Below are 27766 nucleotides of genomic sequence, written 5' to 3'. Positions count from 1 at the left end.
TTTGGACTATGTTTGCTTTTAATGGAACCTCTCTGTTGGGATGCCCTAACTCTCCTGTTTCATTAGTATCCTTCAAGGATACATTTCTCCGAACCATGAACTGCTGAGTGACTGTCGGCTTTCCCCCTTGTTTTAGTTTAAAAGCTGCTCTATCTCCTTTTTGAAAGTTAGTACCAGCAGCTTGGTTCTACTCTGGTTAAGGTGGAGCCCTGAGCCCATCCTTTCGGAAAAGTCTCCCCTTTCCCCAAAAGTTTCCCCAGTTCCTTACAAAGCTGAATCCCTCTTCCCTGCACCATCGTCTCATCCACACATTGAAACTCTGGAGCTCTCTCTGCCTCTGGGGACTTGCACGTGGAACAGGAAGCATTTCAGAAAATGCCACCCTGGAGGATCTGGACTTTAGCTTCCTACCTAAAATCCTAAATTTGGCTTCCAGAACATCTCTCCCACATTTTCCTATGTCGTTGGTGCCCATGTGTACCACGACAGCCGGCTCCTCTCCATGGTGAGACCACACCTTGAATACTGTGTACAATTCTGGTCGCCGCATCTCAAAAAAGATATAGTTGCGATGGAGAAGGTACAGAGAAGGGCAACCAAAATGATAAAGGGGATGGAACAGCTCCCCTATGAGGAAAGGCTGAAGAGGTTAGGGCTGTTCAGCTTGGAGAAGAGACGGCTGAGGGGGGATATGATAGAGGTCTTTAAGATCATGAGAGGTCTTGAACGAGTAGATGTGACTCGGTTATTTACACTTTCGAATAATAGAAGGACGTGGGGGCATTCCATGAAGTTAGCAAGTAACACATTTAAGACTAATCGGAGAAAATTCTTTTTCACTCAACGCACAATAAAGCTCTGGAATTTGTTGCCAGAGAAGGTAGTTAGTGCAGTTAGTGTAGCTGGGTTCAAAAAAGGTTTGGATAAGTTCTTGGAGGAGAAGTCCATTAATGGCTATTAATCAATTATACTTAGGGAATAGCCACTGCTATTAATTGCATCAGTAGCATGGGTTCTTCTTAGTGTTTGGGTAATTGCCAAGTTCTTGTGGCCTGGTTTTTGGCCTCTGTTGGAAACAGGATGCTGGGCTTGATGGACCCTTGGTCTGTCCCAGCATGGCAATTTCTTATGTTCTTATGTTCACTGTCTATAATCCTATCTAGGTGGCGCGTGAGGTCTGCCACCTTCGTACCAGGCAGGCAAGTTACCAGGCGGTCCTCACGTCCACCAGCCACCCTGCTATCTACATTTTTAATAATTGAATCACCAACTATGATGGCCGGCCAAACCCTTCCCTCCTGGGCAGTAGCTCTGGGAGACTTGTCCTCAGTGAAGAGGACAATACATCACCTGGAGAGCAGGTCCTTGCTACAGGATGTTCATCTGGGACTTCCATATAAGAGATGGAAAAATACTGAATCTACTCTAAAACTATGGATAATGTTACAGGTTGCCAAGTGTCTTATCTGAGATATATTTTTTCTGTTCACTGGCTTCTTGGCCTTGGGCTGCTCATATTTCTCACAGAAATGCCTGTTTTTCACTTGTGCTCCATTTTTGCTGAATTAGTCTTTTTATTATTTAATTTTTTTATCCATTCTATCTTCAATCCCCTCTTGAAGAATAACGTTAGCAGCCACCACCCGCTCAATTTGTATTGGCGTTCCTTTTCCGCCAGCCCTCTTTTCCCATTTGTTTTTACCCCACTACCACACCATGATCAAATAAACACGTTACAACTGTTAATTGGTATAAACAAAAGGCCGCAGCTTTATTCCTTTTACATTTTGAATAACTTCTCTGGTATACCCGAGCCAAATGCGCTTCCCTTAACTGCCCGCCGTACCTAGCCAGGCGTCTTTTTCGCCAGGGCCGCCGTGGGTCCCGCCATGTGCGCTTTGCCGCGCCACCGCCTTTTCCACGCCTCCCCTGGCGCTGACGGCTATCACGCCGTCCGGTGATGCCTCCGGCATCCCTTACCATATAGTCATCCGGCCCGGGTAACCGCCTTCCTTCAAGCTGCGACAATAACCCTTCCCTTGTATCCCGTGATTAAGAATTTGACTAACACAGACTTCTAACTTACCCTTTCGGTTTTCCCGTATACCTATCTAACTTTTTTTTTTTTTTTTTTGAACTTCCTGCAGGGTGGGTGGGTGGGCTTTCGCCCTGCTCGCTGCTCTCGTCTAAAAAGGGGTGACTGCTGGTCGGCCACGGCCCTTTAAGGGGGCCGTTGTGTCATCTGCCGGCGCCGCGGGCGCCCGCTAATGACGCCCTAAGCTCGCTCCCTCTCGCCCCGCCCTCCTGCTCCTACGGACCGCCGCTGGGCCCGGGGTGGCGCGTCCGTTATTGGAGTGGGCTCGGCGATTCCGCCTGGGCCCACCTATTAACGTTAGCAGCCACCACCCGCTCAATTTGTATTGGCGTTCCTTTTCCGCCAGCCCTCTTTTCCCATTTGTTTTTACCCCACTACCACACCATGATCAAATAAACACGTTACAACTGTTAATTGGTATAAACAAAAGGCCGCAGCTTTATTCCTTTTACATTTTGAATAACTTCTCTGGTATACCCGAGCCAAATGCGCTTCCCTTAACTGCCCGCTGTACCTAGCCAGGCGTCTTTTTAGCCAGGGCCGCCGTGGGTCCCGCCATGTGCGCTTTGCCGCGCCACCGCCTTTTCCACGCCTCCCCTGGCGCTGACGGCTATCACGCCGTCCGGTGATGCCTCCGGCATCCCTTACCATATAGTCATCCGGCCCGGGTAACCGCCATAACGCGAGGTAGGTGTAACCTTGCCTCGCGTTCCCCCATTTACTTGACTAGCTGCGGCCTTTTTCTAACTTTGAACCCACTGCTTCTATTGCATCCTGTAACATATTATTAAATATGTCATATCCTATGTCGGATAAGTGAATCCCGTCCTCTCTGTACAAACCCTGACACCCGTCCTCTGCCCATTGATTTCTAATCTGGTGCCAACCTCTCTTACGTGTCCATGTTTCCATCTGCTTATTAACCTTCTTTCTACCTCTGCTCCACAATTTAGAGTCCTTCCACTTGGGCCTCGGAATGATCTCTGACCAGACCAATGCGGTGTTCGGGTATATTTCAGATATTAATACTAAGTCTCTCTGTATCATTTGTATTAAACTTTTGCCTGTTAGTGAATTCAGGTCGTTGCCCCCCAGATGCAGGATTATCGCGTCTGGAGCCGCCTTGGATTCTTTCAGGCGCCGTAACCAGGGCAATAATTGCGTCCAATGCATGCCCGATTTTCCTTGCCAAGTGATGTTCCATCCTTGTGTTGCCAGACCGAGGTGTTGCCCATACGGTCGTCCGATCGCTCTCTTGGCTGCCCATCTTACGTATGAGTGGCCAATGATCCAGGCGGACCGCTGTACCCTCTGTTGTTCTGTAAAATAGAATCAATAGGTTTGGTTAATGCGATTGAATATAACCTTGTCCAGCCGTACGTAAGTGTCGACGGCGTTCGATCTCCATCTTCCGATCTTCTTAATTGTTTCCCTGTCTAATCCAGCCTGCGCCGCACTTGTCGCCGCACCGATTCGGAACGAATGGGAGCTGAGCTTCCCCGTGTCCCACTCCAATTTGGTTGCCGCTGCTTTTAGTACTGCTATCAGCTGGAATCTTGTCAGTGGCGATCCGTCGTGATGTATCAGTAGATGTTTGCCTCCTTCTGGACGGGCGGCTAGATATTCTAGTGAGTTAAAGATTGGGCATGTCTTACAGCCCGCTATTCTATTGAGGTTTAATGTAACGCCTTTCCCTTGCTGATCGGTCTTTGATCTGTTTATTGTAATGCTGAGGGTCTCCGATGTACACTGGACATTCTTCCGCATCAACCCATTCTCTCCCTCACCTTTCTTGTTGCGGGCCACTAGTTCGCTGATTCTGAGCGCTCCGAAGAATGCCAGCGAGAAAGCGAGCCTGAATAACTTGGTCTCGAAATTAGATGAGCAGATTTCCGCTAACGCTTCCCATAACGCTTTCAACATGAGGTGCGTGATAGGGTGCCTCCCGTCTCTGTTGGGGCCGATCTTCCTTGCCCATCCCGTCAACATTTTTCTTATCAGGAATGATTTCGTGGGGTCGCCCCATCCGAAGGCTTTGAAAAAGAATGCTGCTCCGGCCAGACGCTTGATAACTGTGTTCCTGGATACTCCATTGTCTTTTTCCGAGGCGATGAATTTAATGAGAAGCTCTTCTTTTGCCGGTCCTTGTCTCCAGCCGTTTTCCCGAAGGTAACTGGATACTATTTCGTAGCTCCTGCAATAAGAGGTCCATGTCGCTGTCGCTACTGATCTTCGGAGCAGGTCTTTTGTTGTGGCAGACCAATTTGCCATAACCGATCCGGCATTGCTGTCGGTGATTCGTCTGCTGTAGGGACCTGCTTGCGAAATAAATTCCATTTAGCACGGGATAACGCGTCGGCCGCGCCGTTTAACGCCCCTGGCACATGTCTAGCTCTTATGGTTATGTTGTGTTTAAGCGCCTGCAACACTATTTCCCTCAGTAAATTAACCACTAGCGCGCATTTTGCTGATTGTGCGTTCAAGACGTGCACTACCGCCTGGTTGTCGCACCAGAATATGATGTGACGGTTGCTTAGTTTCTTGCTCCACAGCACCAGCGTTACCCATATTGGGAAAAGCTCTAAGAAAGTGATGTTTTTTGTTATGCCCTTCTCTTTCCATTCCTCCGGCCAAGGTTCCGCGCACCATTCCCCTTGACACAGGGCTCCGAATCCCCATCCGCCCGAGGCATCTGTTTGTATGTTCAGGTCCTGATTGGATAGCGGGGCATCTTGAATGACGGACACTCCGTTGTATTTGTCTAGGAAGGAGTTCCAAATTCTGAAGTCATCTTTAATCTCTTTTGACACCCGCAGGTAATGATGCGGCTTCTTTATCCCTACGGTTGCTGCCGCTAACCTTCTCATAAACGCTCTTCCCATAGGGATTACCCGGCAGGCGAAGTTCAGGGTTCCTAATATGGCTTGCGCGTCTCGCAGTGTTATTTTCTTTGCGGATCCCGCTTGCCGGATCATGTCGCGAAGCTTCGCTACTTTTTCTATGGGTAGACTCGCTGTCATTCTCTTTGAATCCAGCTCTATGCCTAAGAATGATATCGTTGTTGCTGGGCCTTCCGTCTTGTTGTTGGCTAGTGGCACTCCTAATTCGGCGGTGACTAACTGAAACTGCGCGAGCAGGCTTCCGCATGAGTTGGAATCTTGGGGGCCGACGAATAGAAAATCGTCGAGGTAGTGAATGATATTGTTCGATTCCGCTTTCTTTGCTACGACCCAATGCAGGAACGTGCTGAAGAGCTCGAAGTAAGCGCATGAAATGGAGCACCCCATGGGCATGCATTTGTCAAAATAAAATTGGTTGTTGAAGGTAAAACCGAGCAATGGGAAGCTATCTGGGTGAACTGGAAGTAGCCTGAAGGCGGACTCAATGTCTGCCTTCGCCATCAGCGCTCCTTTTCCGCATGTCCGCAGCAGTGCCAGTGCTGAATCGAAAGATGCATATTGCACCGAACAGTCCTCCTGCAACAAGTGGTCGTTTACCGACCTTCCCGGAGGAAATGATAAATTTAATATGAGTCGATACTTCCCTTTTTCCTTCTTCGGGATTACAGCTAATGGCGATAGGCACATGAGGTGGAATGGTTGTCGCCCGAATGGACCTGCGATTCTTCCTAATTCTAATTCCGTTTGTAGCTTCTCCAGCACGATGTCCTTGTGCTTCGTTGCCGAAGGAGAGTTGTTGGTATTTTCTCCTTGTATTTGTCCCTGAAATGGGATAATGAACCCTTCTTTGAATCCTTGCCAGATTTTATTTGCCTTGTCCTTGTTTGGATACATCTGGAGCCATGGTTTCAACGCTTCCAGTTGTATTGGCGAAGGTGCTTTCTCAAATTGTATCTTCTCATGGATTAACCTTACTCCCCGGCGATGCTTTCTTGTTGCATTTTATCATCGGGTGTGGTGCGGCGCAAATCGTGCACACGTGCTTGAATTTGCAGTCCTGAAATGTACATACCGCTTTGTTATACTTCCAACAAGTGTTGTCGTGTGCTTGTACCGGCTTCGTTGCTAATCTATACGGGGAAGCTCTTCTTGAGTTCCTAGCTCTCACTCCTTGCTCTGCTGTTTTGCACGTCATGTGCTGAATCCAAAGACTGACGTCTTGAGTTCCCCATGTCATATATCGGTTCTCCTCCATCTTATCCCGAAACTGTTCGTCGTAATTTAGCCACGACCATCCGCCGTGTTGCTGATAAGCTCTGGCGATATTGACTGCATATGCCAACATCGGTCCGTATTGTGAAGGATCCTTCCTACCGACTACGCTGGCCATGTATAGAAATGACGTAAGCCAATTAACTATAGTCTTCGGTATTCTCCTCTCCTTTTCTTTGTTGTGCATTGTTTTTGACTTTTTGTGCCCCTCGGCTTTCCGTCTTCCTAATAGTATGCTAAAGATATCTATGTATTTCTTCTTCTGTATCTTCTTTCTTAGTCGCTTGGGCACTTCCTCCCATAACTCGGATAACGTTGTCAGTGCGGGTGGCCCTCTTGAGTCTTTGTTGCTCCATTTCTTGGGTTCTTGCTCGTCGCTGTTAGACTCGGAGGATGATGAGCTAGAAGAGCTAGAGGAGCTACTTGAGCTGGTGCTGTCTCTTCGCTTGCGCTTAGCTTTATGGCTCTTCTTCCCTGAACTGGAGCTATTGCGCGACCCTGTACGCTCTGCCCCATCTAACGGATCCTTGAGCCCCGTGTCCCCGTCTTTGCTCCCACACTCACCCTCTGTTCGTTCCTGTATCTGCGGCTGCCTTGCTTGCCTTGTATATGGTTGTTCGTCTTGTTCTCTTTCGTTGCCCTGTGACCCTCTTTGCTTTCCTTGCAGTGTTAAACCTCTGCCTCTAATTTGGGTCATGGTCCTCGGGCTCCAGTCGAACCCTCCCCGTGCTGCGCTGTTCGTACTTGGTCCTGCTCCCGTGTCATGGAAAGTAGGTCTTGAGTACTGCAGAGATGTGTTTTGTCCCACGTCTGAGTCCTGGTATTGTGGTACTCGTCGGGGGGGTTCTGCCCAATCCCGCTCTTCGTGTCGGTATTGTTGTTCGTATGTATTTCCTTGTAGTTGCTCGTACGGTGGTCTCGTCGTGAAGTTCCAACTAGGGTGGGTGGCTTGATTTTTCCATCTTTGCCTACCTCTCCCAGTGTTCCAATTTCTCGTTCCTCCCTGGATCTCTCCTAAGCCGTCTTGGGACGTCCAGGGATAATCATCCGGATAGTTGCGCTCGTATTGGTTGTGGGGGTGGGACTCACTTTCTTGGTAGTTATTATATCCTGGCGTGGTACACTGCCAGTCTTCGCCTGTCCCTCTATCATAGTTCGGGGAGCGGTCTCTATAACGTGGCTGAGTGATGTTCGGCTGGCTCGCCGTATCCTGCTCCTTGTTGGGAGCGTTTTCAGCTTCCATCTCCACTGCCTCTGCTGCTACCCCTTCGGTAGTTACATCGATAACTGGTCCGGCAGGTGTGGATTTCTCAATGACTGGCGCTCTGCCATCCACTCCTCCGCTCCTTCCACGCTCGCCTCTTGTTCTCTTCCTGCCACGGGTCTTCTGTTTCCTTGGCGGCTTGGGGCTCGTCGTTCCTCCTGCGTTGATGCCTTTTTCTGCCGCCTTGGATCTTGTCATTCTTTGCAAATGGGCCGTACTCCCGGACCTCGATGCCCGACCTGTATTTCTGCGGGGTGACATTCTGTGTCTACAAATGCTGTAAGAAAGTGTGCTGTTGTTAATATTGATCAAGCAGCAATTCATACCGGTACCGGCTCTCCCTATTAAATTACGAAGACGACCCTTTTTTTTTTTTTTGAACAGGAATTGAACCCGTGGCTTAAGGCTCCCACTAATTCTCTGCTGCCCTTTCGCTCTGCCAACTGAGCTATCCACGCTGCCCTTTTTGAGCCCCCCCCCCCCCCCCCCCGGGCTCCAGGGCCCTCCCGCGGCCAGTTCGCCCCCTTTGAGTTAAAGGCTTGCTAGCACCTGCTTTTCATTTCCCTCCCTTTTTTCGTTTCGCTGTATTCAAACTCGCCGCCCCTTGCACTCAGCGGCGAAACTCGCAGTGCTCCCATTATTCTTCTGCCCCCTTTTTTTTTTTTTTTTTTTTTTTTTTCCCTCTATCCTGCTGCTCCTCTTCCCCGGTCCCTCCCGATTACCTCCTCTGGACTGTCATGCTGACTTTTCTGCTCCGCTAAATCACCGGAGCGGCCTTTGCTTGTGCCTGGGCCCCGCTGCCCATGCGAAGTCAACTGGCTCCCTCTGCCCCCCTCCGGCTTCTAGGTTGCCTGCTTCCCTCCGGAGCCCCCCAAACGCCCCGCATCCCCCCCACCGTTTCCTTCTTCCCCGGCTCGGGCGTGCGCCACTTACCTTCGCCCCCCTTCGGCTCGTGGGTCATCGTGGGTCCTCCTGGGCCGTCACGGGGGGGGGGGGTAGCTGGGCTCCCCCCGGCCATAGTGACATGATAGGCGACGGTCACACAAACAAGCAATTCAAACACATCGCATCTATGTTTTTATTAGTAATTTAAAAATTTTTTTTTTTTTTTTTTTTGGTAATCAAATATGCTTTCAGGTTTATTATTATATAAATACATGTATATACATAAATTTATTTATTTATTTATTTTATTTATTTATTTATTTATTTTTTTTAAGCTGTAGGCTTGGGCGCGAGGCAATGCAACCCGGGGGGGGGGGCCGCCGGCGGCCACGTAGGACAGCGGGGCCGATTTTTTTTTTTTTTTTTTTGCGCTGGCGGTAGGAGCCGTCTGGGTGCCGCCGCGTGGGGGGGGCAGCGGGCATGCATGGGGGGGGGTAGTGGCGCGCTGGCGGTGGGGGCCGCCGCGGTGGGGGGGGACGTGAGGCGCATGGGGTATTTTTTTTTTTTTTTTTTGCGAGCCCGGGCAGGGTGCCGGTGCCTACGGCAGGGGAGGGAGCGGGGGGTCGGGACCCGACCTGCTGGGGGGGTGTGGCCCAGCAGCGTGGCGGTAATGGTTTGACCGGCCGGCGCCAGCAGCTGCCGCGCGGGGGCGAGGGGGGGGGGGGGTCCGGCCTGCTGGGGTAACCTGGCCGCGCGGCGCATGATGCGGATCGTAGCCGCGGGAGGGTGCCGGCACCTGCCGCTGCAGGGGGATCGCGGGAAGGCGGAGTCCGGCCTGCAGGGGGGCGGCGTGTCCGGGACAAAGCATAGGGAAGGTAGGAGCCGGGCATGCTGCTTGGGGGTATGCCTGCCGTGGAGGGCGGGTGGTGAGGGTGGGGGCGGCCTGCCTTTCTGCAGGCAGACGAACCTCGGGAGGCTGCCGGGACAAGTTTGGGGTGGGTTATCGGGGGTGAGGAGGCTTACCGTGTGGCGAGTTTTTTTTCGGTGCTGCTGCTGCTCTGCTTTCGCCCTGCTCGCTGCTCTGCTTTCGCCCTGCTCGCTGCTCTCGTCTAAAAAGGGGTGGCTGCTGGTCGGCCACGGCCCTTTAAGGGGGCCGTTGCGTCATCTGCCGGCGCCGCGGGCGCCCGCTAATGACGCCCTAAGCTCGCTCCCTCTCGCCCCGCCCTCCTGCTCCTACGGACCGCCGCTGGGCCCGGGGTGGCGCGTCCGTTATTGGAGTGGGCTCGGCGATTCCGCCTGGGCCCACCTATTTATAGCTAATAATTCTAAAAAAACTTTTACTTCTGTGAAACAGCAAAACATTGTTTGCAAGAAAAAACCTAGGGAGTAAATGTACTGTTGTGAGTACTAAACCTTTGACCAACCCCCATAAGTGATTGAACGCCAAAGAATCTTCCTTCCGTTTAATTAACATACCACAACTCTATCTTTGATTCGTATACGCACACCGTCATCTAACTTCCAATAATGCTCTGTTTAAACAAGGATCACTTCCTGCTACACCAGGGTGATGTTCTCCTACTGGGAGACCTTTCTGATCCAAGACAAGCACTAGTTCACTACTCTCCGTATTTACAATTTTTTCATGACAAAGTCACACTTCGGGCCTTATTTACTAAGGCTTTTTTCCCATTCTATGTCTATGAGAAAAATGCTTAGTAAATGAGGCCCTTCGTCCTCATCCCACCTTCCTTCCAAAAGTGGTATCGGCATTTCATATCAACCAGACCATTACTCTACCGATCTTCAAGCCAAAACCTCATCAGAATGACAGAGATAAACTTCTCCACACCTTAGACTGTAAAAGAGCGTTGGCCTATTACAAACAAAGAACTCATTCGGAATCCAGGCCATCTCAATTATTTCTCTCTTTTAACCCAAATTTTCCTAACCAACCAGTCACCAAACGGACTTTGGCTAGTTGGCTGTCCCAATGTATTACGTTTTGCTACAACAAGCGTAATCTGCCACTACAAACAAAGCCTAAAGCACACCAAATCAGAGCAACTGCAACATCAATTGCCCATTACAGAAACGTTTCGTTAATAGACATTTGCAAAGCGGCAACTTGGTCTTCTCTACATACTTTCACAGTGCACTACTGCTTACAACAGCAAAGTGCTTCTGATGCGGCCATGGGCTCCGCAATCCTGTCAACCATGACAAAAAGATAAGACTGTCTACCGTATAAGCTGGTCTACGGGTGGGCGCCGTAACCTACAAGAAAAACATCTAGACACCACCCGGGAGCTTGGGACTCCCAGACAGCATGGCTAATTCAGCCTGCTATCACCGGGAAAAAGCAAGTTTGCTTACCGTAAACAGTGTTTCCGTAGATTGCAGAATGAATTAGCCATGCGATTCCCCCCTCCTCCCTAGCCATGCGATCCCCCCCTCCTCCCTAGAATCCACTGAATACATTTATTTTTTCTTTGTACATTTTTTCTCGCTTTGAAACAAGAGACTGAGGTAAATGATACAATCGCGCGGGAACCTCATCGCGCAGAAGCAAAGAGTTCAAAACTTTGAACTCTAGGAGAAGCTCCGCCTGCCAGTCACGCGATGATGCTCCCGGACAATATGGCTAATTCATCCTATCTACGGAAACACCGTTTACGGTAAGCAAACTTGCTCTTTTTGTTGGTATACAAACTCCCTGAATGCTGCAGAGGAGAATATCACTAGAGTTTCTAGATTGGATATTAAGACAACAGATGCCCATTTTAAAAGATTGGGGTGCCTTTTGCCAGAATCGTTTCACTCCAGGTTGAGCAAAGTGATAGAGTTCGGAGTACAAAAATCAGTTAGAGTCAAAGGCCATAAAACTATCATTACTCCATTTTCAGTCAATGATTAGTTGAGGAGCAGTAAGTGTACTATGCAACTATGTAACTTCAGTAACATACATAAATAAACAACAAGATACCCGGAAACAAAGAGTTTCAAAGGAAACGGAGCTCCTATTTGCATGGAAGGAAAAAAATCTGCTACAGCTTTCAGCATTACACATTGCAGGTGAGAAGAATGGGCAAATAGATTTTTGAGCCAAAATACAAAGGCAAGGGAGAATCGGCTTCAAATTCTTCGATAGCTAGATGGCTGAAGAATTCTATTTCTTCAGCTTAATTGTTACAAGCTAAGATGGTACCTAATATGATTAAGGCCCTTTCAACATGCGTGGTAGCCTCATCATGGGCTGAAAGATGTTCGATAAATCCATTGGAGATATGAAAGGCGGCAACATGGACTTCTTTGGGAACATTTGCAAAACATTATAGACTGGATCTTCTCGCTAGACAAGATGCCAGTGTTGGTTCGTCTGTCTTAAAAGCGGGATTGTCATCCACTCACCCTTAGATGGGCTTTGGGATTTCCCATAGGTTGGGGACTGGTGGAGCAGAAGGAAGAGGAAGGAGAAATTATGTCTTACCTGTTAATTTCCTTTCCTTCTGCTCCATGAGTCCACAACCCCGCCCTTTATATTTGAAGATAAGATTTCTAATCAAGTTATTTTGAGTGTTTCATTTTTACTATTGGTTGCATTGTGTGGCAAGTGTGGCATATCGAAGATATGCCACACTTCCACCAGGCCAACCGTCCTACCAGAAACTCCCTTGCGGGCACCCTCCACACCCCTTCACTCAAAATTGCTCACCTCACAAACACCAGAGCGAGAGCCTTCTCCATCGCCGGCCCCACCCTTTGGAACTCCCTCCCCACCGAGCTCCGACTAGAACCTTCACTTAATCAATTCAAAAAAGGAATCAAGACCTGGTTATTTAAACAGGCCTATCCCAACGCCTCTCAACCCTAGCATTTGACTTCTCCTCAACACTCATTATTTCCCTCTCCCTAGTACAGTGTCCCCCCGCCCCCCTACACACCCTCCCTCCCTCACCACCCCATCCATATTATGGCTTCCTGATATTCAGTCACCACCTCTCCTTCCCATCGCCACCCCCTGCCCCCTTGTACAGTTCCTACCCCACCCCGCCTCCCCTATGCGCTTCATCCCCCACCCCCGCGCTACCCCCCACTTTGTCGTCTCTTGTATATAATTAATTTATGTCCAACCTGGTTAACCACATGTAATCTCATTTAATAACTGTGGCGCCCGTTGGCTCTACAGTAAAGTTGTCACCTTTTAACTTCCTATCCTTCCTCCATCTATCATTGTAATTTCCTTTCTCAGTTGTCTGTAAACCGACATGATGTTTTTTTTTACGAATGCCAGTATATAAAAGTTATAAATAAATAAATAAATAAATAAATAAATAAATTTGGGCTTGGTTTCCTTCAAGTACGGATTGCAATTATTCATTTTAGTTATTATGAAATTTTCAGTTTTTCGGCTGTGGCACTTTAAGATTCATTTTCAGAACTTGTTACTTTTACGATGTTTGTTTTTGTTAATTTTAGCTTTGATATTAGTAAACTATTTGAATGTGTTCTAATTATCACTTATATTCTTGTGATGTCATTTAAAAAAAAAGTTTTAGAACTCTGCCTCCATTTGTGCTGGATGACGGAAAATATTCATAGGTTCTGGACTGGTAAAGCGGAAGTAAAGGAAATGAAATTAACAGGTAAGACATAATTTCTCCATCTGTGCTAGGCAAAATAGTAGAAATTTTGTTCATAAACATTAAAATTGCTGAACATAGATAAGCATAGTTTATTGTGACAAAGCCAACATGGATTTAGCCAAAGGAAGTCTTGCCTCACAGATTTGCTACATTTTTTTGAGGGTATAAATAAACATATAGATAAAGGTCAACCAGTTGATAAAGTGTATCTGGATTTCCAGAAAGCATTTGACAAAATCCCTCATAAGAAACTTCTTAGGAAATTAGAAAGTCATGGAATAAGTGGCAGTGTCCTATTGTGGATTGCCAACTGATTAAACATTTGAAAACAAAGAATAGGGCTAAATGGTAAATTTTCCCAATGGAAAAAAGGTGAATAGTGGAGTGCCCCAGGGATCTGTTCTGGGTCCACTGCTTTTTAATATATTTATAAATGACCCGGAAATAGGAGCAACAAGTGAGGTGATCAAATTTGCCAATGACACAAAATTATTCAAATTTGTCAAATCACAAGAGGATTGTGAGAAATTGCAAGAGGATATTGCAAAACTGAGAGACTGGGCATGCAAATGGCAAATGAAATTTAATGTAGACAAGTGCAAAGTGATGCACTTTGGGAAGAGTAACCCAAATTATAGCTACAAAATCAAGGTTCCACATTAGGAGTCCCCACTCAGGAAAAGGATCTACGTGTCATTGTTGAAAATATGTTAATCTTCTGCTCCATGTGCAGCAGCAGCCAAGAAAGCAAACAAAATGCTAGGGATTATTAGGAAAGGAATGGAGAATAAAACAGAGAATATCATAATGCTTCTGTATCACTCCATGATGCAGCCTCATCTTGAGTATTGTGTTCAGTTCTGGTCATCACATCTCAAGAAAGATATAGAAGAATTAGAAAAGGTACAGAACAGGGTGACCAAGATTATAAAGGGATGGAACAATTTCCCTATGAAGAAAGGCTAAAGAGGTTAGGACTCTTCAGCTTGGAGAAGAGATGGTTGAGGAGAGATATGATAAAGGTCCAGAAGATAATGAGTGGAATGGAACAAGTAAACTTTAATCAGTTGTTTATTATTTTGAAAAGTACAAAGACCACGGAATGCACAATGAAGTTACTGAGTAATACATTTAAAACTAACAAGAGAGAATATTTTTTTACTCAATGCATATTAAGCTCTGGAATTAATTGCCAGAGGATGTGGTGAAAGCTATTAGTATAGCTGCTTTTAAAAAAATGTTTGGACAAGTTCTTGAAGGAAAAGTCCATTAACCATTATTAAGGAAATCCACTGTTTATTCTTGGGATAAGCAGCTTGGAATCTATCTACCCCTTGGGATCCTGCGAGGTACTTGTGACCTGGCTTGGCCACTGTTGAAAACAGGATGCCGGGCTTGATGGACCTTTGGTCTGACCCAGTATGGCAAGCCTTATGTTGTTATTAGGGATGTGAATCGTGTGATCGATCATCTTAACGATCGATTTTGGCTGAGGGGGTGGGGAAATCTGATCGTCATGGTTTTTTTTGGTTAAAAAATCGTTTTATCGGGGGAGGGGGGAGGGCAGGAAACCGGCCACACCAAAATAATCCTAAAACCCACCCCGACCCTTTAAAACAAATCCCCCCCCCCCCCCCAACCCCCCCAAAATGTTTTAAATTACCTGGGGTCCAGTGGGGGGGCCCCGCGCAATCTCCCGCTCTCGGGCCACGGCTGCGTTAATAGAAATGGCGCCGGTGGCCCTTTGCCCTTACCATGTGACAGGGCAAAGGTAGCGCCGGCGCCATTTTGGTTCCTGGCACCCGACGTCATGAGTGCAGGAGATCGCTCCCGGACCCCCGCTGGACCCCCAGGGACTTTTGGCCAGCTTGGGAGGGGCCTCCTGACCCCCACAAGACTTGCCAAAAGTCCAGCGGGGGGTCCGGGAGCGACCTCCTGCACGCGGGCCGTATTGCCAATATTCAAAATGGCGCCGGCGCTACCTTTGCCCTGTCATATGATAAGGGCAAAGGGCCACCGGTGCCATTTCTATTAACGCAGCCGTGGCCAGAGAGCGGGAGATCGCGCTGGGACCCCCCCACTGGACCCCAGGTAATTTAAAACATTTTGGGGGGGTTCGGGAGGGTGGGGGATTTGTTTTAAAGGGTCGGGGTGGGTTTTAGGGTTATTTTGGTTTGTGCCGGTTTTCCCGCCCTCCCCCCTCCCCCGATTTACGTTTTTTTGATGATAAATCGGGGGAATTGCTATTGTATCACAGCTCTAACGATTTTTGACGATTTAAAATATATCTGACGATTGTTTTAAATCGTCAAAAAACGATTCACATCCCTAGTTATTATGTATGTGTGTATGAGAGCATGTCTGTGTGTGCATGGCTGTGAGAGCAAGTGTGTATGTGCATGTGACAGTATGTCTGTCTCTGTGTGTGTGTAAGAGCATGTCTGTGTGTATGCATGTGAGAGAATGTTCTGTGATTTAGCATGTGTGTATATATGAAAGAGAAAGACTGTGAGCAACAAACCCTGTCCTCTTCCCTGCTAATTCACAACAATCTCAGGGCATCTGGAAATCAAAAGATACCAGGAATGGACAAGCAGGGGTTATATCTTTTTAAGTTTTAAGTATTGGTTGGTGTATGTGTCTGCTGTTTTGAAATATTTTATTGGTCTTTAGAAAATGTATATACGTTTTTATTTTATTGGATGTTATTCAGTTTTTTTGAAATATTCTTTTTACTAGTATGGTTTTACTTCTATTAATGATTTATATTTCCTGATTTTATTGTTTGATGTTTTATGAGGAAGTGTAATGATTCTGATTTTCCATTGTACTGCAAACATAGTCTGGCTTGTTACAGTTTACAGTTCAGTTTTTGTCTGTACGTTTCTATTACAACTTTATGGTTACTTTATTCTGCAATTGATGAGGGTCTGTTTGCATTTTACATGTGTGATCGAACTGAAGTATTATGTAAGTGTGTAGGTTCTGTGTAGGGATCTATAGCAGCTTAGCTTTTACTATTTTCCTAATAGTAGGTGTATTGGCGTTTTAGGGCCTGATTGTAATAATTGCAGTGTTGCTTTTTCATTAACAGGATTATTAGTGTTTGAGGGCTGGCAGTTATTGCAGTTTTGGTATGGGAGATTTACCATATTGAAATTGTAATTAAATTTACTTGTGGCTTTCTGAAGGCCAAGCCCATATCCAACACACATTACAATAGACCTAATACCAATTCCAAGGGACATTTTTACATTTTTTCACGGTTTTCTAGCACTGCATGTAAATATAATATTTTATTTATTTTATTTATTTAAGGATTTATATACCGGAGGTTCCTGTATAATATACATATCACCCCGGTTTACAATGAACAGTAACTATCGCATCAAGTTGGCGGTTTACAATGAACATAGTTAATCCAAGAAACAGAAAAAAAAATATATATATAACAATGCTAACAATTAATAAATAACAATTAATAAATGAAAATAAATGCAATAAACAATTAATAAATAATTAATAATAAATAAATAAACAACAATAAATATCAATGAAAAATGGCAATAAAAAATGACAATAAATAAAATACAATAGCAGTTGGTAAAATAACATGAGGGTTAATGAGAAAATAACATGGTTAAATAACAAGGTTATGTGAAATATGCTGGGGTAATCGGAAAAATATGTGACTGATTTTCTTCCTGCTCTTGGTTCTACGGGAATGCTTGTTTGAATAACCAAGTCTTAAGTTTCTTTTTGAATGTAGCGTGGCATGGTTCAAGGCGAAGGTCTGGAGGAAGCGAGTTCCAGAGTGAAGGGCCCGCTGTGGATAGAGCGCGTTTCCTCAGCGAGGATTTAGCCGGTTGGGTGGTTAGTCTGTTTTGATAAGCGCTTCTGGTCGGTTTTGTAGATGTGTGTAGTTGAATTTGGAATGTTAACTTGAGCGGTTGCGATGTTGTGCAAGGCTTTATGTATCATCATTAAGGATTTGAATTGGATCCTGAATTTAATCGGGAGCCAGTGGAGATGAAGAAGGATTGGGGTAATATGATCTCTTTTTTTTGGCATTTGAGAGGATTCTTGCTGAGGGCATTAAGGACCATCTGAAGTGGTTTTGTGGTGCATGCTGGTAGGCCTAGAAGGAGGGAGTTGCAGTAGTCCAGTTTTGGGAGTATGATGGCCTGTAGAACCATGAGGAAGTCTCTGTATAGGAGGAGTGGTTTTAGTTTCTTTAAGGTTTGTAGTTTAAAGAAACATTCTTTTGTAGTGTTATTAACGAATTTGTTGAGGCTGAATCCACTGTCTAGGATGACTCCCAGGTCTTTTATTTGTTGCGAAAAGGTATCTTGGCTTTGGCTAGCATTAAGAGGTGTGGGTGGGACATAGTTTTCCGGTGCTATAATGAGAATTTCAGTTTTGTTTGTGTTTAGGACTAGGTGAGGCTGGAGAGAAGATTGTTGATAGTTGACAGACAATTATTCCAGTGTGACATAGCTTTGTGTAGTGAGTCTTCTATAGGGATGAGGATTTGTATGTCATCCGCATATAGAAAGTGAGTTAGCTTGAGGTTGGTGAGTAATTGACAGAGCGGGAGAAGATATATATTGAAGAGAGTCGGGGAGAGGGATGATCCTTGCGGTACTCCCCTTTTGGATTCGATGGCGTGAGACTCTTTGTTATTTATCTTGACCTTGTATGATCTGTTTTCCAAAAATGATTTGAACCAGTTGAATGCTGTTCCTGTAATGCCTATGTCCGTTAGTCGTTGCAGGAGGCACTGGTGGTTTACTGTGTCAAACGCTGATGAGAGATCGAGGAGAGCGAGGAGGCAAAGGTTGGCCTTTTTTCTAGATTAAAGATACTAGTGTCTGATAGGGTGGCTAATAACGATTCGGTATTCCTAGTCTTACGAAAACCAAATTGGTTTGGGGTGAGGATGTTGTTTTCTTCAAGAAAATTCTGTGAGTTGTTTGTTAACAACTTTCTCCATAGTTTTGGCTATCATAGGGAGGTTTTGCTATGGGTCTGAAGTTAGCTGGGTCTGAGGTGGGAAGGTTGGGTTTTTTAAGGAGCGGTTTGAGCATGGCTAACTTGAGTTGGTTAGGTACATGGCCTTGGGTGAGCGAGCAGTGATGATGTCTGTGACAGGTTTGGCTATGGTGTTGGTGATCAGACTCAGGGTGTTTGATGGAATATGGTCTGATTGGGTGAGAGGATGGTTTAATCTTCTTGAGGATATTCTCTATTTCTAGTGTGGAAGTGGGGCTCGAACTTGTCGAGCACTGTTGGGGTTGTGTTGGGTTGTAAAGTGGTTGAGTGCGATGGTTGTTGCGTGTGTGAAGGCGGAGATTGCTGGACGATAGAGTGATAGGTTTGTTGATTTGTTGCGTGCAATGATTGTTGAACGGTTGAGTGTGATGATTGTTGCTTGTGGTTTGGAAGTGTAGCTGTTCCCTTGAGGGGGGCTAGTAGTGCTGTGATTTTGTCTGTCGAAGAAGTCGGCTAGTTCATTTGCTTTGTTGAGAGCTTGATCATCTGGAATGGAGGGTGCAGGGGGTTTTGTGAGAGTTGAAACATATGAGAAAAGTGCCCTTGAGTCAAAGACAAGGTGGTGGATTTTTTTGGAGTAGAATTCTCTTTTGGCTTTGTTGATGTCGTTTTGTGTCTGAGTTGAGGCACGCTTTGTAGATGTAGGAGGGTGGTTGAAGATGGGTTTTTTTTCTCCAATTTTGTTCCTTGCATCTCAGTTCTTGTTTATGTTTTTTCAGCTCCTGGGTGAACCAGGGTTTCCTGTTGTCTTTGTTAGGGTTTGATATATTTAGTCGTCATGGGCAACATCTGGTCTGCAACTTTTTTGGTGATGCTGGTCCATGATGAAGTTGCAGAGTTGGCGTCTGAGAAGGTCCAGGTGCACTAGTTCCTTGGCCAGGTGTTCGCTTAGTTGGTCGCCAGAACACTGTTTCTGACGGATATGATTGTGTTGGATTTCGGAGGGAAGCTCTTTTATTTATAATACCGAAGATATGATACAATGGTCTGTCCACGGTACCGGAAGGCAGTTGGGATGGTGTGTGTGAGATTCCCTCGTTTTATGAAGACGAGGCTCAACACGTTCATGAACCTCTTCTTTATGGGTTGGTTCTGTCACAATCTGTCTGAAGCCCATGTTGCTGAGAGAGGCGAGAAGAGTTTTACAGTTGGTGGAGTGAGGTTGTACATCTATGTGCAAGTTAAAATCTCTACCGGAGGATGGCGGTGTTTTCGGAGAGTTAGGTGTTTTGCTGGTGAGTTCTATTATTGATGAAGTGTCTGTTTCCAGTGCTCCAGGCGGGGGCATAAATTAGACCGATTGTCAGGTGTTTCGAGTTGAAGAGCGCCAAATTCAATATTTGGATATGATATTAGAAGTCTGCAATATCAGACTAGTGTTTTTTTAGCTGCTAGGAGGAGTCCACCTCCTCTTTTTTGGGCCTGGGTATAGAGAGAAGATCGTATGCTGGATGGGAAGCTGATTTATTAGAGCAGTGTCGGTGGGTTTTAACCAAGTTTCTGTGATGGCACAGATGTCCGTGTTTGCGTCAGATAGTAAGTCATTGAGTATATGACTCTTCTTAGAGATGGATTGTGCGTTGACAAGCGTGAGAGAGAAGAGAGCCAGCCCAAGAAATTGGGTGATCGGTGTCAGTAGGATAGGTCTAAGTCTCTGCTGACGGTTATGATGGGGAGGAGTGGGGGGCTTGGGTGCTCTCAAGTTGTAGTTGTGGATGATGGGAATAGTGAAGATTCCCATGTTAAATGTGAGAAGGTGGAGGTGGCTGAAGTCTGAGTGACTGAAGTTGTCGTTGCGTTCCGAGGATTGCTGAGCGAATGCAGTCGTAGTAGTCGGAAAAATGCTGGGCGAATGCAGTCAGAAGAATGCTGGGCGAATGCAGTCGGAAGAATGCTGGGCGAATGCAGTCGGAAGAATGCTGGGCGAATGCAGTCGGAGGAATGCTGGGCGAATGCAGTCGGAGGAATGCTGGGCGAATGCAGTCGGAAGAATGCTGGGCGAATGCAGTCGGAGGAATGCTGGGCGAATGCAGTCGGAGGAATGCTGGGCGAATGCAGTCGGAAGAATGCTGGGCGAATGCAGTCGGAAGAATGCTGGGCGAATGCAGTCGGAGGAATGCTGGGCGAATGCAGTCGGAGGAATGCTGGGCGAATGCAGTCGGAAGAATGCTGGGCGAATGCAGTCGGAGGAATGCTGGGCGAATGCAGTCGTTGCCGTCTGAAGAATGCTGGTTGGTATCTGTACGAGTGAGCGTGAGGGTTTGGAGATGGAGCAGTTTCCAGATGTTTGCGGATCCTGTATTGTATGTTTGCAGGTTAGCTCTGCTCTTCGGGTCTGCACGAAGGGGCGCACAAAGGGGCGGGCCCCTTTGTCGCGCGACGCCGGTCGGGAGAGCCCTGAAAAATATGCATGTGATATTTTTATCTCAGAAGACTGTACTTTAAATGTTCTTGTTCATGTAAAATCTATTGTAAATACATAATTTCTAAATATGTGTGTGGGGAGGGTGTGATGGGGGAAGGCATGGCAGGCTGTAAGTTTTGCGTAGGGTGCCTAATACCCTTGGGAGTCGGTAATGCTAAGATCTATTCCATCCTTCTTACCAAAGGTGGTTTCAGCATTTCATTTAAATCAGAGGCTATTTTCATTACAATTCTTAGATGTGGAGAAGGTTGTCCTGCTAGGTTATTTAGAGCTGACTCAGGAATTTTGAAAATGAGATCGATTTATTTGTGTTGTTCAGTAGTGCACTTAAAGGAGAGGCTGTTCTTCAAGGCAACAATCTTCAAGATGGATAAAGGAGGCAATATCTGGCAGCACATTTGTTACAAGGCCAACAAATGCCAAGGTGCATCAGGTCCCTTTTGACTAGAACACAGTTCTCTTCTTGGACCAAAAATAGCGGTTCTAAGTCCGATTGACAGTTTGCAAGCAGCAGCTTGGATAACTTTAAGTCCCTTTACCAAGCATTATAGGTTGGATATTCTCGTGAGAAAGATGCGAACTTTGGCGCTATGTCTGAAAGCAAGTTTTGACAATCCACCCACCCATTCTAAATTGCTTTGGTACTTCCCATATGTTCTTGCCTGATGGAATAGAAGGAAAAGGAAAGGTGAAATTAAGACTTACCTGATCATTTCCTTTCCTTTACTTCTACCCACCGGGATGAATAACTAGGCTAGCTGTATGATATTATTTTGTGTTGGTTGATTAAATTCTAATATGGGGTGGAAGGAAAGCTTTATTCCTCTAAAGAAGTTTAAGACTAATTTCTTTGTAAAAGTGCTTCTCATTGCATAGGACTTGTAAAGTTTTGTCAATTTAGAATACTATATTGGTGTTTTACATATTCTTGAAGAAGTTATAGCTTTTAAGATTAAGTTTTGGGTAATTTGCTATATTTATAGTTAGCTGTCCACTGTAATATATTTGGCCGCATCTGGTTCCATGAAGGTGATGTCATAAAAAAAATCCAAAACTCTGCCTCCAACTGCTTGTGTGAGGGGCATAACCAGGGCCTAGGGAGCTAGCAATTAGGGGGGTAGCAAAGAGCATCCATGTGGGGCCGCGAGCGGAGCCATCTCATTCATGGCAGAGAGGAGTAGAGACTCGGCCAGCTGCAAGCAGCTGAGACTCGGCAGTTGCAAGCAGCACCCATCCTGTTCATGTCCCATAAATGCAAGGCAAGCATCGCTCATCCCTGCTCACGTGCCAAGAGAAGCAGAGTCTTGGCAGGCCAGGAGCGGTGCCTCTGTTTGTGTGTGTGTGTGAGCGAGAGGGATTGTGTGTGACGAGAGAACAATCAGGCCGATACAGAAAGAAACACGGGAGACTGGGCGAGCGCCCGCTATCCCGGCGCACGCACAGGCCAGTGTCCTGTGCACGCGATGCAGTAAAGAAAATTATTTAAATGAGGGCCCGTGGTAAAAAAGAGGCGCTAGGGACACTAGCGCGTCCCTAGCACCTCTTTTTGGACAGGAGCGACGGCTGTCAGCGGGTTTGACAGCCGACGCTCAATTTTGCCGGTGTCAGTTCTCAAACCTTCTGACAACCACGGGTTCGGAAACCGGACGCCAGCAAAATTGCGCATCGGTTTTCAAGCCGCGGGCCCATCTTAAATTTTTTTTTTTTTTTTTCACTTTTGGGACCTCCGACTTAATATCGCCACCATTCAGGTTGTACTGTATCAGCCTGAATGGTGTTAATGAGAGAGGGAGGGAGCCTGTGTAAGGATGTGTATAGGAATGAGACAAGGAATCTAAGTGGTGAAAGAGGTGTAAGAGAGGGGGGCCGGAGCCGGGGCTTGGACCCGAAGGGGGAAGGGGGTGGGCAGAGGCAGAATGTTTGCCTAGGGCACCTACGACCCTTGCACTGATCCTGGGCATAACCCACATATTCTCAACTGGTCTACCAGAAGTAAAGAAAAGGAAATTATCAGGTAAGCCTTAATTTCACCTTAGTATTTACTAATTTATGCCAATAAGTTCACAGAAAATTGAATTTAGCATATCAGGAATGTTTTCTCCCACTTCTGGAGCTGTTTTTTTTTTTTTTAAAAACCCTGAAACATTGTCTCCCTGCTTTCAGAGTTTGGCGAGTACCCAAACCAGCACAGAAAACTGATCACATGTGTTTGCTGTCAAGAAAGAGTTGGGATAAGAGGGTGAGCCAGGGGTTTTCAGCAAGGCCTACAGGCAGTGAATGTCGACACACGTATGGTCTAAGAACAAAGCTACTTTGCTTTGGTAGATCAGAGCTGAATGTGGCCCTGGAGAAACCATGAACTGGGACCATATAGTATGCTAGAGATGGTGACTTGTGTGTGTACTTTCAACAGGCAAACGCCCTTTATCCTCCATGACTCCTTCCATCATCCTGGACAAAGAGAAAAAGGTTAAGATGGTAATAGGAGGTTCCGGAGGGTCGAAAATTATCACATCATTAACCCTGGTAAGTGGGAAGGGTCACTTACATGGTACCTTTAATCAAAGACTAATTACAGAACCTTATGCAAAATCCAGGCATAAGTCAAAATCCTTAAAAACCCAGATTAAAAAATTCAAGGTCATTAAGTGTGAAAAACAAGATTCTGATTCCCGAGGTGAGAATAGGGGTGGGTGGGAAGAGATTGTGGATTATTCTCTGCTATAAAGTACCAGCAGATATCACCAAAGCTTGTTACTGGATCCCGTGAACCATGTCTCTTCCCCCTCCAGCAAATACATTCTCAGTAATTCTGATAGAGCCTTTCCTGTCTAGAAATTGGGATCAGCAATTTCAGATGGTTCCTTCTCCAAACTAACTTCCCACTAGCTATGCTTGCCAAATTGAAAAAAAACCCCAAAAACCCTCCTCTCCTCACCCTGCGGACATTTATTTTTCAGAAGCTGGTCCAGAGCCTGATTCTGGTGGTGATAAAAGCTTTTCTCACAGGACAAGCAGGATGGTTGTCCTCACAAATGGGTGACATCGAGGATGGAGCCCACCACGGAAAACTTCTGTCAAAGTTTAAACAGAACTTTGACTGGCCCCTACTGGGCATGCCCAGCAAGGCACTGACCCTGCAGCCAGCAGGGGTCTCCCTTCAGTCTTCTTTTTTCCGCGCAGCAGTTGCCACGCGGTGAACGGAGCTCTCTAACCACGTTCCTGACAGGAATTTGGAAGTTAATTTCCTAAGAAAATTTGCCCCTCAGGGGTCTCCCTTCGACAAATTTTTAGTCATCTTACGGAACCCGGTAAGTTTTTTGCCTTTTTCCATCGACTACCGTCGAATTTGGCCCTTGAGGCCTATTGGCACTTACCGATCCCCAGCCTAAATTTTGGCTTCAGGCCATGGCAACGGGGTTCCGCCGTTGTCCGGATTGTACCCGGACTATGTCCATCACAGACCCCCACAGGGTTTGTGTGATGTGTTTGGGTAGTGAGCATGATGTCCTGACTTGCACCAAATGTGCAAGTCAGGACCATGCTTGCACCATGACTTGCACCATGATGTCCTGACTTGCACCAAATGTGCCCAAGGGTCGCAAAGCCAGGATGGAGAAGATGGGGCTCCTCTTCCATGCACCCACCCCAACGCCATGCAAGGACCATGACTTGCACCATGATGTCCTGACTTGCACCAAATGTGCCCAAGGGTCGCAAAGCCAGGATGGAGAAGATGGGGCTCCTCTTCCATGCACCCACCCCAACGCCATCGATAGCATCGACGTCATCGGAACCGGCACCGTCGAAGTTGTACCATCATCGTCAACCCTCCGGTGACCGCCCACCATCGATCGCTTCTCGGCCGTCGACTCCCGTCCCTTCCCTGGATGGGCGAGGGGATCGGAAGGAAAAGCACCGCTATCGACGGCACAAATCTCGGCCTGTCGAGGATCCACAGCCATCGACCTCTGCTCAAGCCGAGCCACCGACAAAGAAGCCGCGAACAGACCGGACACCCTCCACGTCTCGTTCGCAGGCATCGAGGAAACCCTCACCCTCCCGGGGTGCGGGGGCCGTGATCCCACCGGTTACGGTGGTCCCTCCGGCCCTGCCTCAGCCTCCCTCTCCCGTCGAGCCGGGTATGGTTACCCCTGGTCTCCGGGCAGAACTGGACCGGCTGGTCCAGGAGGCCATCGAGAAAGCGATGAAGAAATTGCAACCTCCATCGGCACCGTCTCCGGCACCGGTTCCAGGGCCCCCCCCGGCACCGGCACCGGCTTCGCCACCGAGGAGGGAACCGACCACCGAGCCGTTGATACAAGCGCTAGCACCGCTACTGAGCCGCATGGAGGCGCTCATGACGGCCCTTCCATCGGTGATTCCAGTGCCATCGACAACACCACCGTCTCCGACTGGATTTTCATCGGCAGGAGAAACACCGTTCCGGATTCCCCCTTCCGGGGTGGTTCCATCGGTGCCTTCTGGTATATCTCCACCGATATATCCTTCGGTTCCATCCATTCCACGCCAGGCACCGATTCCATCGACAGCACCGAAGCCATCGATGCCATTTCTGGTTCCACCTACGGCACCGATTCCACCTCGGTTTCCATCGATGCCTTTAGAGCCTCAGCCAGGTCCATCAGGGTTACAAACCCCACTTGATCCCTACGATACCTGGGGTGATGATGATGATACATCTTCTGACACGGATTTGCCTTCGCCTCCATCTCCTACAGAGAGTAGAAAAAGATCTCCTCCTGAGGATCTATCTTTCATTAATTTTGTGAAAGAGATGTCAGAAGTTGTACCTTTTCAACTACAATCTGAAGCTGATGACAGACACCAGATGATGGAACTCCTTCAATTTCTGGATGCTCCAAAAATCATCGCTTCCATCCCTATACACCAGGTGTTTTTGGATCTGCTCAAGAAAAACTGGGAATCTCCTTCATCAGTGTCCCCAGTTAACAAAAAAGCTGACTCCACCTACCTTGTCCAGTCAGCACCAGGTTTCCAAAAACCTCAACTGGATCATCGCTCTGTTGTGGTTGAGTCCGCGCAGAAGAAGGCCAAGCGTCTTAAGCCACACTCTTCTACCCCACCTACCAGGGACAACAAGTTCCTAGATAGTGTTGGACGGAAAGTCTATCATGGAGCTATGTTGATTTCACGCATAGCTTCATATCAACTTTATATGACTCAGTACAACAGAGCCATCCTTAAGCAGATGCAAGACTATGCTGACACATTACCAGACCAATACCAACCGCAGCTTCAAGCCCTTCTTCACAAGGGATTTGAGGCAGGGAAGCACGAGATTAGGACTGCCTACGACATATTCGATGCTTCCACAAAAGTTTCAGCCACAGCCATCTCAGCCAGACGTTGGGCTTGGTTAAAATCATCCAACCTTCGCCCAGAGGTTCAGGATCGTCTTGCTGATTTACCCTGCTTAGGCGATAATTTGTTTGGAGAGCAAATTCAGCAGATTGTGGCGGAGTTGAAAGACCACCATGAGACGTTGAAACAACTCTCATCTGTCCCACCTGAGCTGACCTCCAAGCAACCGCAAAAGAAAGACTCTAAGAAGTCATTCTTTCGACCACGCCGTTATTACCCTCCATCGGCCAGGCCTCGTCCAGCTCGATCCTCTACTAGGCCTCAGCCGCGTCAGCCTAGGAAACAAAGGCCTACTGTAGCCCCTCCTCCTGGGCCTGCGGCTGGCCTTTGACTCCCCTGTAGGGAACACATGCCAAACCCCTCTTCCGGACATCCCTGTAGGAGGTCGACTGTACCATTTTCTACAACCTTGGTTGCAGATCACCTCAGATCAGTGGGTGCTAACAATTATCGCACAGGGTTACCACCTCAACTTCATAACTCTTCCGGCAGACTCCCCGCCTCTTCAAGCGTGGAGTCTATCCACCCATTTGGCTCAATTACAACAGGAAGTATCTCTTCTTCTGCAATCAAATGCTATAGAACCCGTTCCTCCCTCTCAACGAGGCAAGGGATTCTATTCCAGATACTTCCTAATACCAAAGAAATCGGGGGGACTACGTCCCATTTTGGACCTTCGAGCCCTCAACAAATACCTTCAAAAAGAGAAGTTCAAAATGGTAACCCTAGACGCGCTGCTCCCTCTGCTACAAAGAGGGGATTGGCTGTGCTCTCTCCACCTCAAGCACGCTTATACCCACATTGCGATCACACAATCCCATCGCAAATATCTGCGGTTTCTAGTTGGCCACGACCATTATCAATACCGTGTCCTCCCTTTCGGTCTAGCTTTCTGCCCCACGAGTCTTACCAAATGTCTCGTAGTGGTAGCAGCATTCCTCAGGAAGGAAGGTGTCCACGTCTACCCATACCTGGACGATTGGCTAATCAGGGCCTCCACCCAACAGATAGCTCAATCCTCCCTAAAATTGACAATTCAAACACTCCTTTCCTTAGGGTTTCTCGTCAATTACGAGAAATCTTGCTTAGTCCCGTCTCAAACCTTATCCTTCATTGGAGCAGACTTGGACACCTTGCAGGCAAGGCTTACCTTCCTCTTCAGAGGGTCCACACCCTAATATCCCTGGCTCGCCAGCTCCAGTCTCAGAACACTGCCACGGCTCGCCAGTTCCTCATTCTCCTAGGGCACATGGCATCCTCGGTTTCAAGTCACTCCCATGACCCGACTAGCCATGAGAGTAACACAATGGACTCTACGACACCAATGGATTCAAGCTTTTCAGCCTCTGTCCTCCATAGTCACAGTCACACAAGCGCTGCGCCTATCCTTAACCTGGTGGACGACTCAGGTCAACCTCCTTCAGGGCTTACCCTTTCTTCCACCGGATCCGCAAGTAATCCTAACCACCGACGCTTCTCACATCGGTTGGGGAGCCCATGTGGACGACTTTCAAACCCAAGGGTTATGGTCCAACGAGGAAGCCGAACACCAGATCAATTTCTTGGAACTTCGAGCAATCCGCTATGCGCTCCGCACTTTCAAGATCATCTCTTTCATCAGATAATCTTAATCCAGACGGCAACCAAGTGGCCATGTGGTACATAAACAAGCAGGGAGGCACAGGCTCCTTCCTTCTGTGTCAGGAAGCTGCGCAGATCTGGGCGGAAGCCCTCTCCCACTCCATGTACCTCAGGGCCACTTACCTGCCGGGAGTAGACAATGTATTGGCAGACCAGCTGAGCCGTGTCTTCCAACCGCAC

The 27766-nt window shown here is 47.2% G+C and overlaps 1 protein-coding gene across 3 annotated transcripts in view; it reads left to right on the top strand.

The window, feature by feature from the left end:
• Nucleotides 1-27766, top strand: part of LOC115072958 (glutathione hydrolase 1 proenzyme-like) — a 184725-nt gene that overhangs the window by 135152 nt on the left and 21807 nt on the right. For 2 of the 3 annotated variants that reach the window (XM_029571001.1, XM_029571000.1), the window contains 2 exons: nt 12970-13062; nt 22953-23065. In XM_029571001.1, the coding sequence (XP_029426861.1) occupies nt 12970-13062; nt 22953-23065 (206 nt within the window). The remainder of the gene's footprint in view (nt 1-12969; nt 13063-22952; nt 23066-27766) is intronic. The other variant, XM_029571002.1, reaches the window with a different exon arrangement.

Source organism: Rhinatrema bivittatum, chromosome 11 (genome assembly GCF_901001135.1).
Source record: "Rhinatrema bivittatum chromosome 11, aRhiBiv1.1, whole genome shotgun sequence".
In the NCBI taxonomy this organism is placed as follows: domain Eukaryota; kingdom Metazoa; phylum Chordata; class Amphibia; order Gymnophiona; family Rhinatrematidae; genus Rhinatrema; species Rhinatrema bivittatum.
Note: the sequence above shows the minus strand (reverse complement) of the source record. Positions and strands in the feature narration are given on the sequence as shown.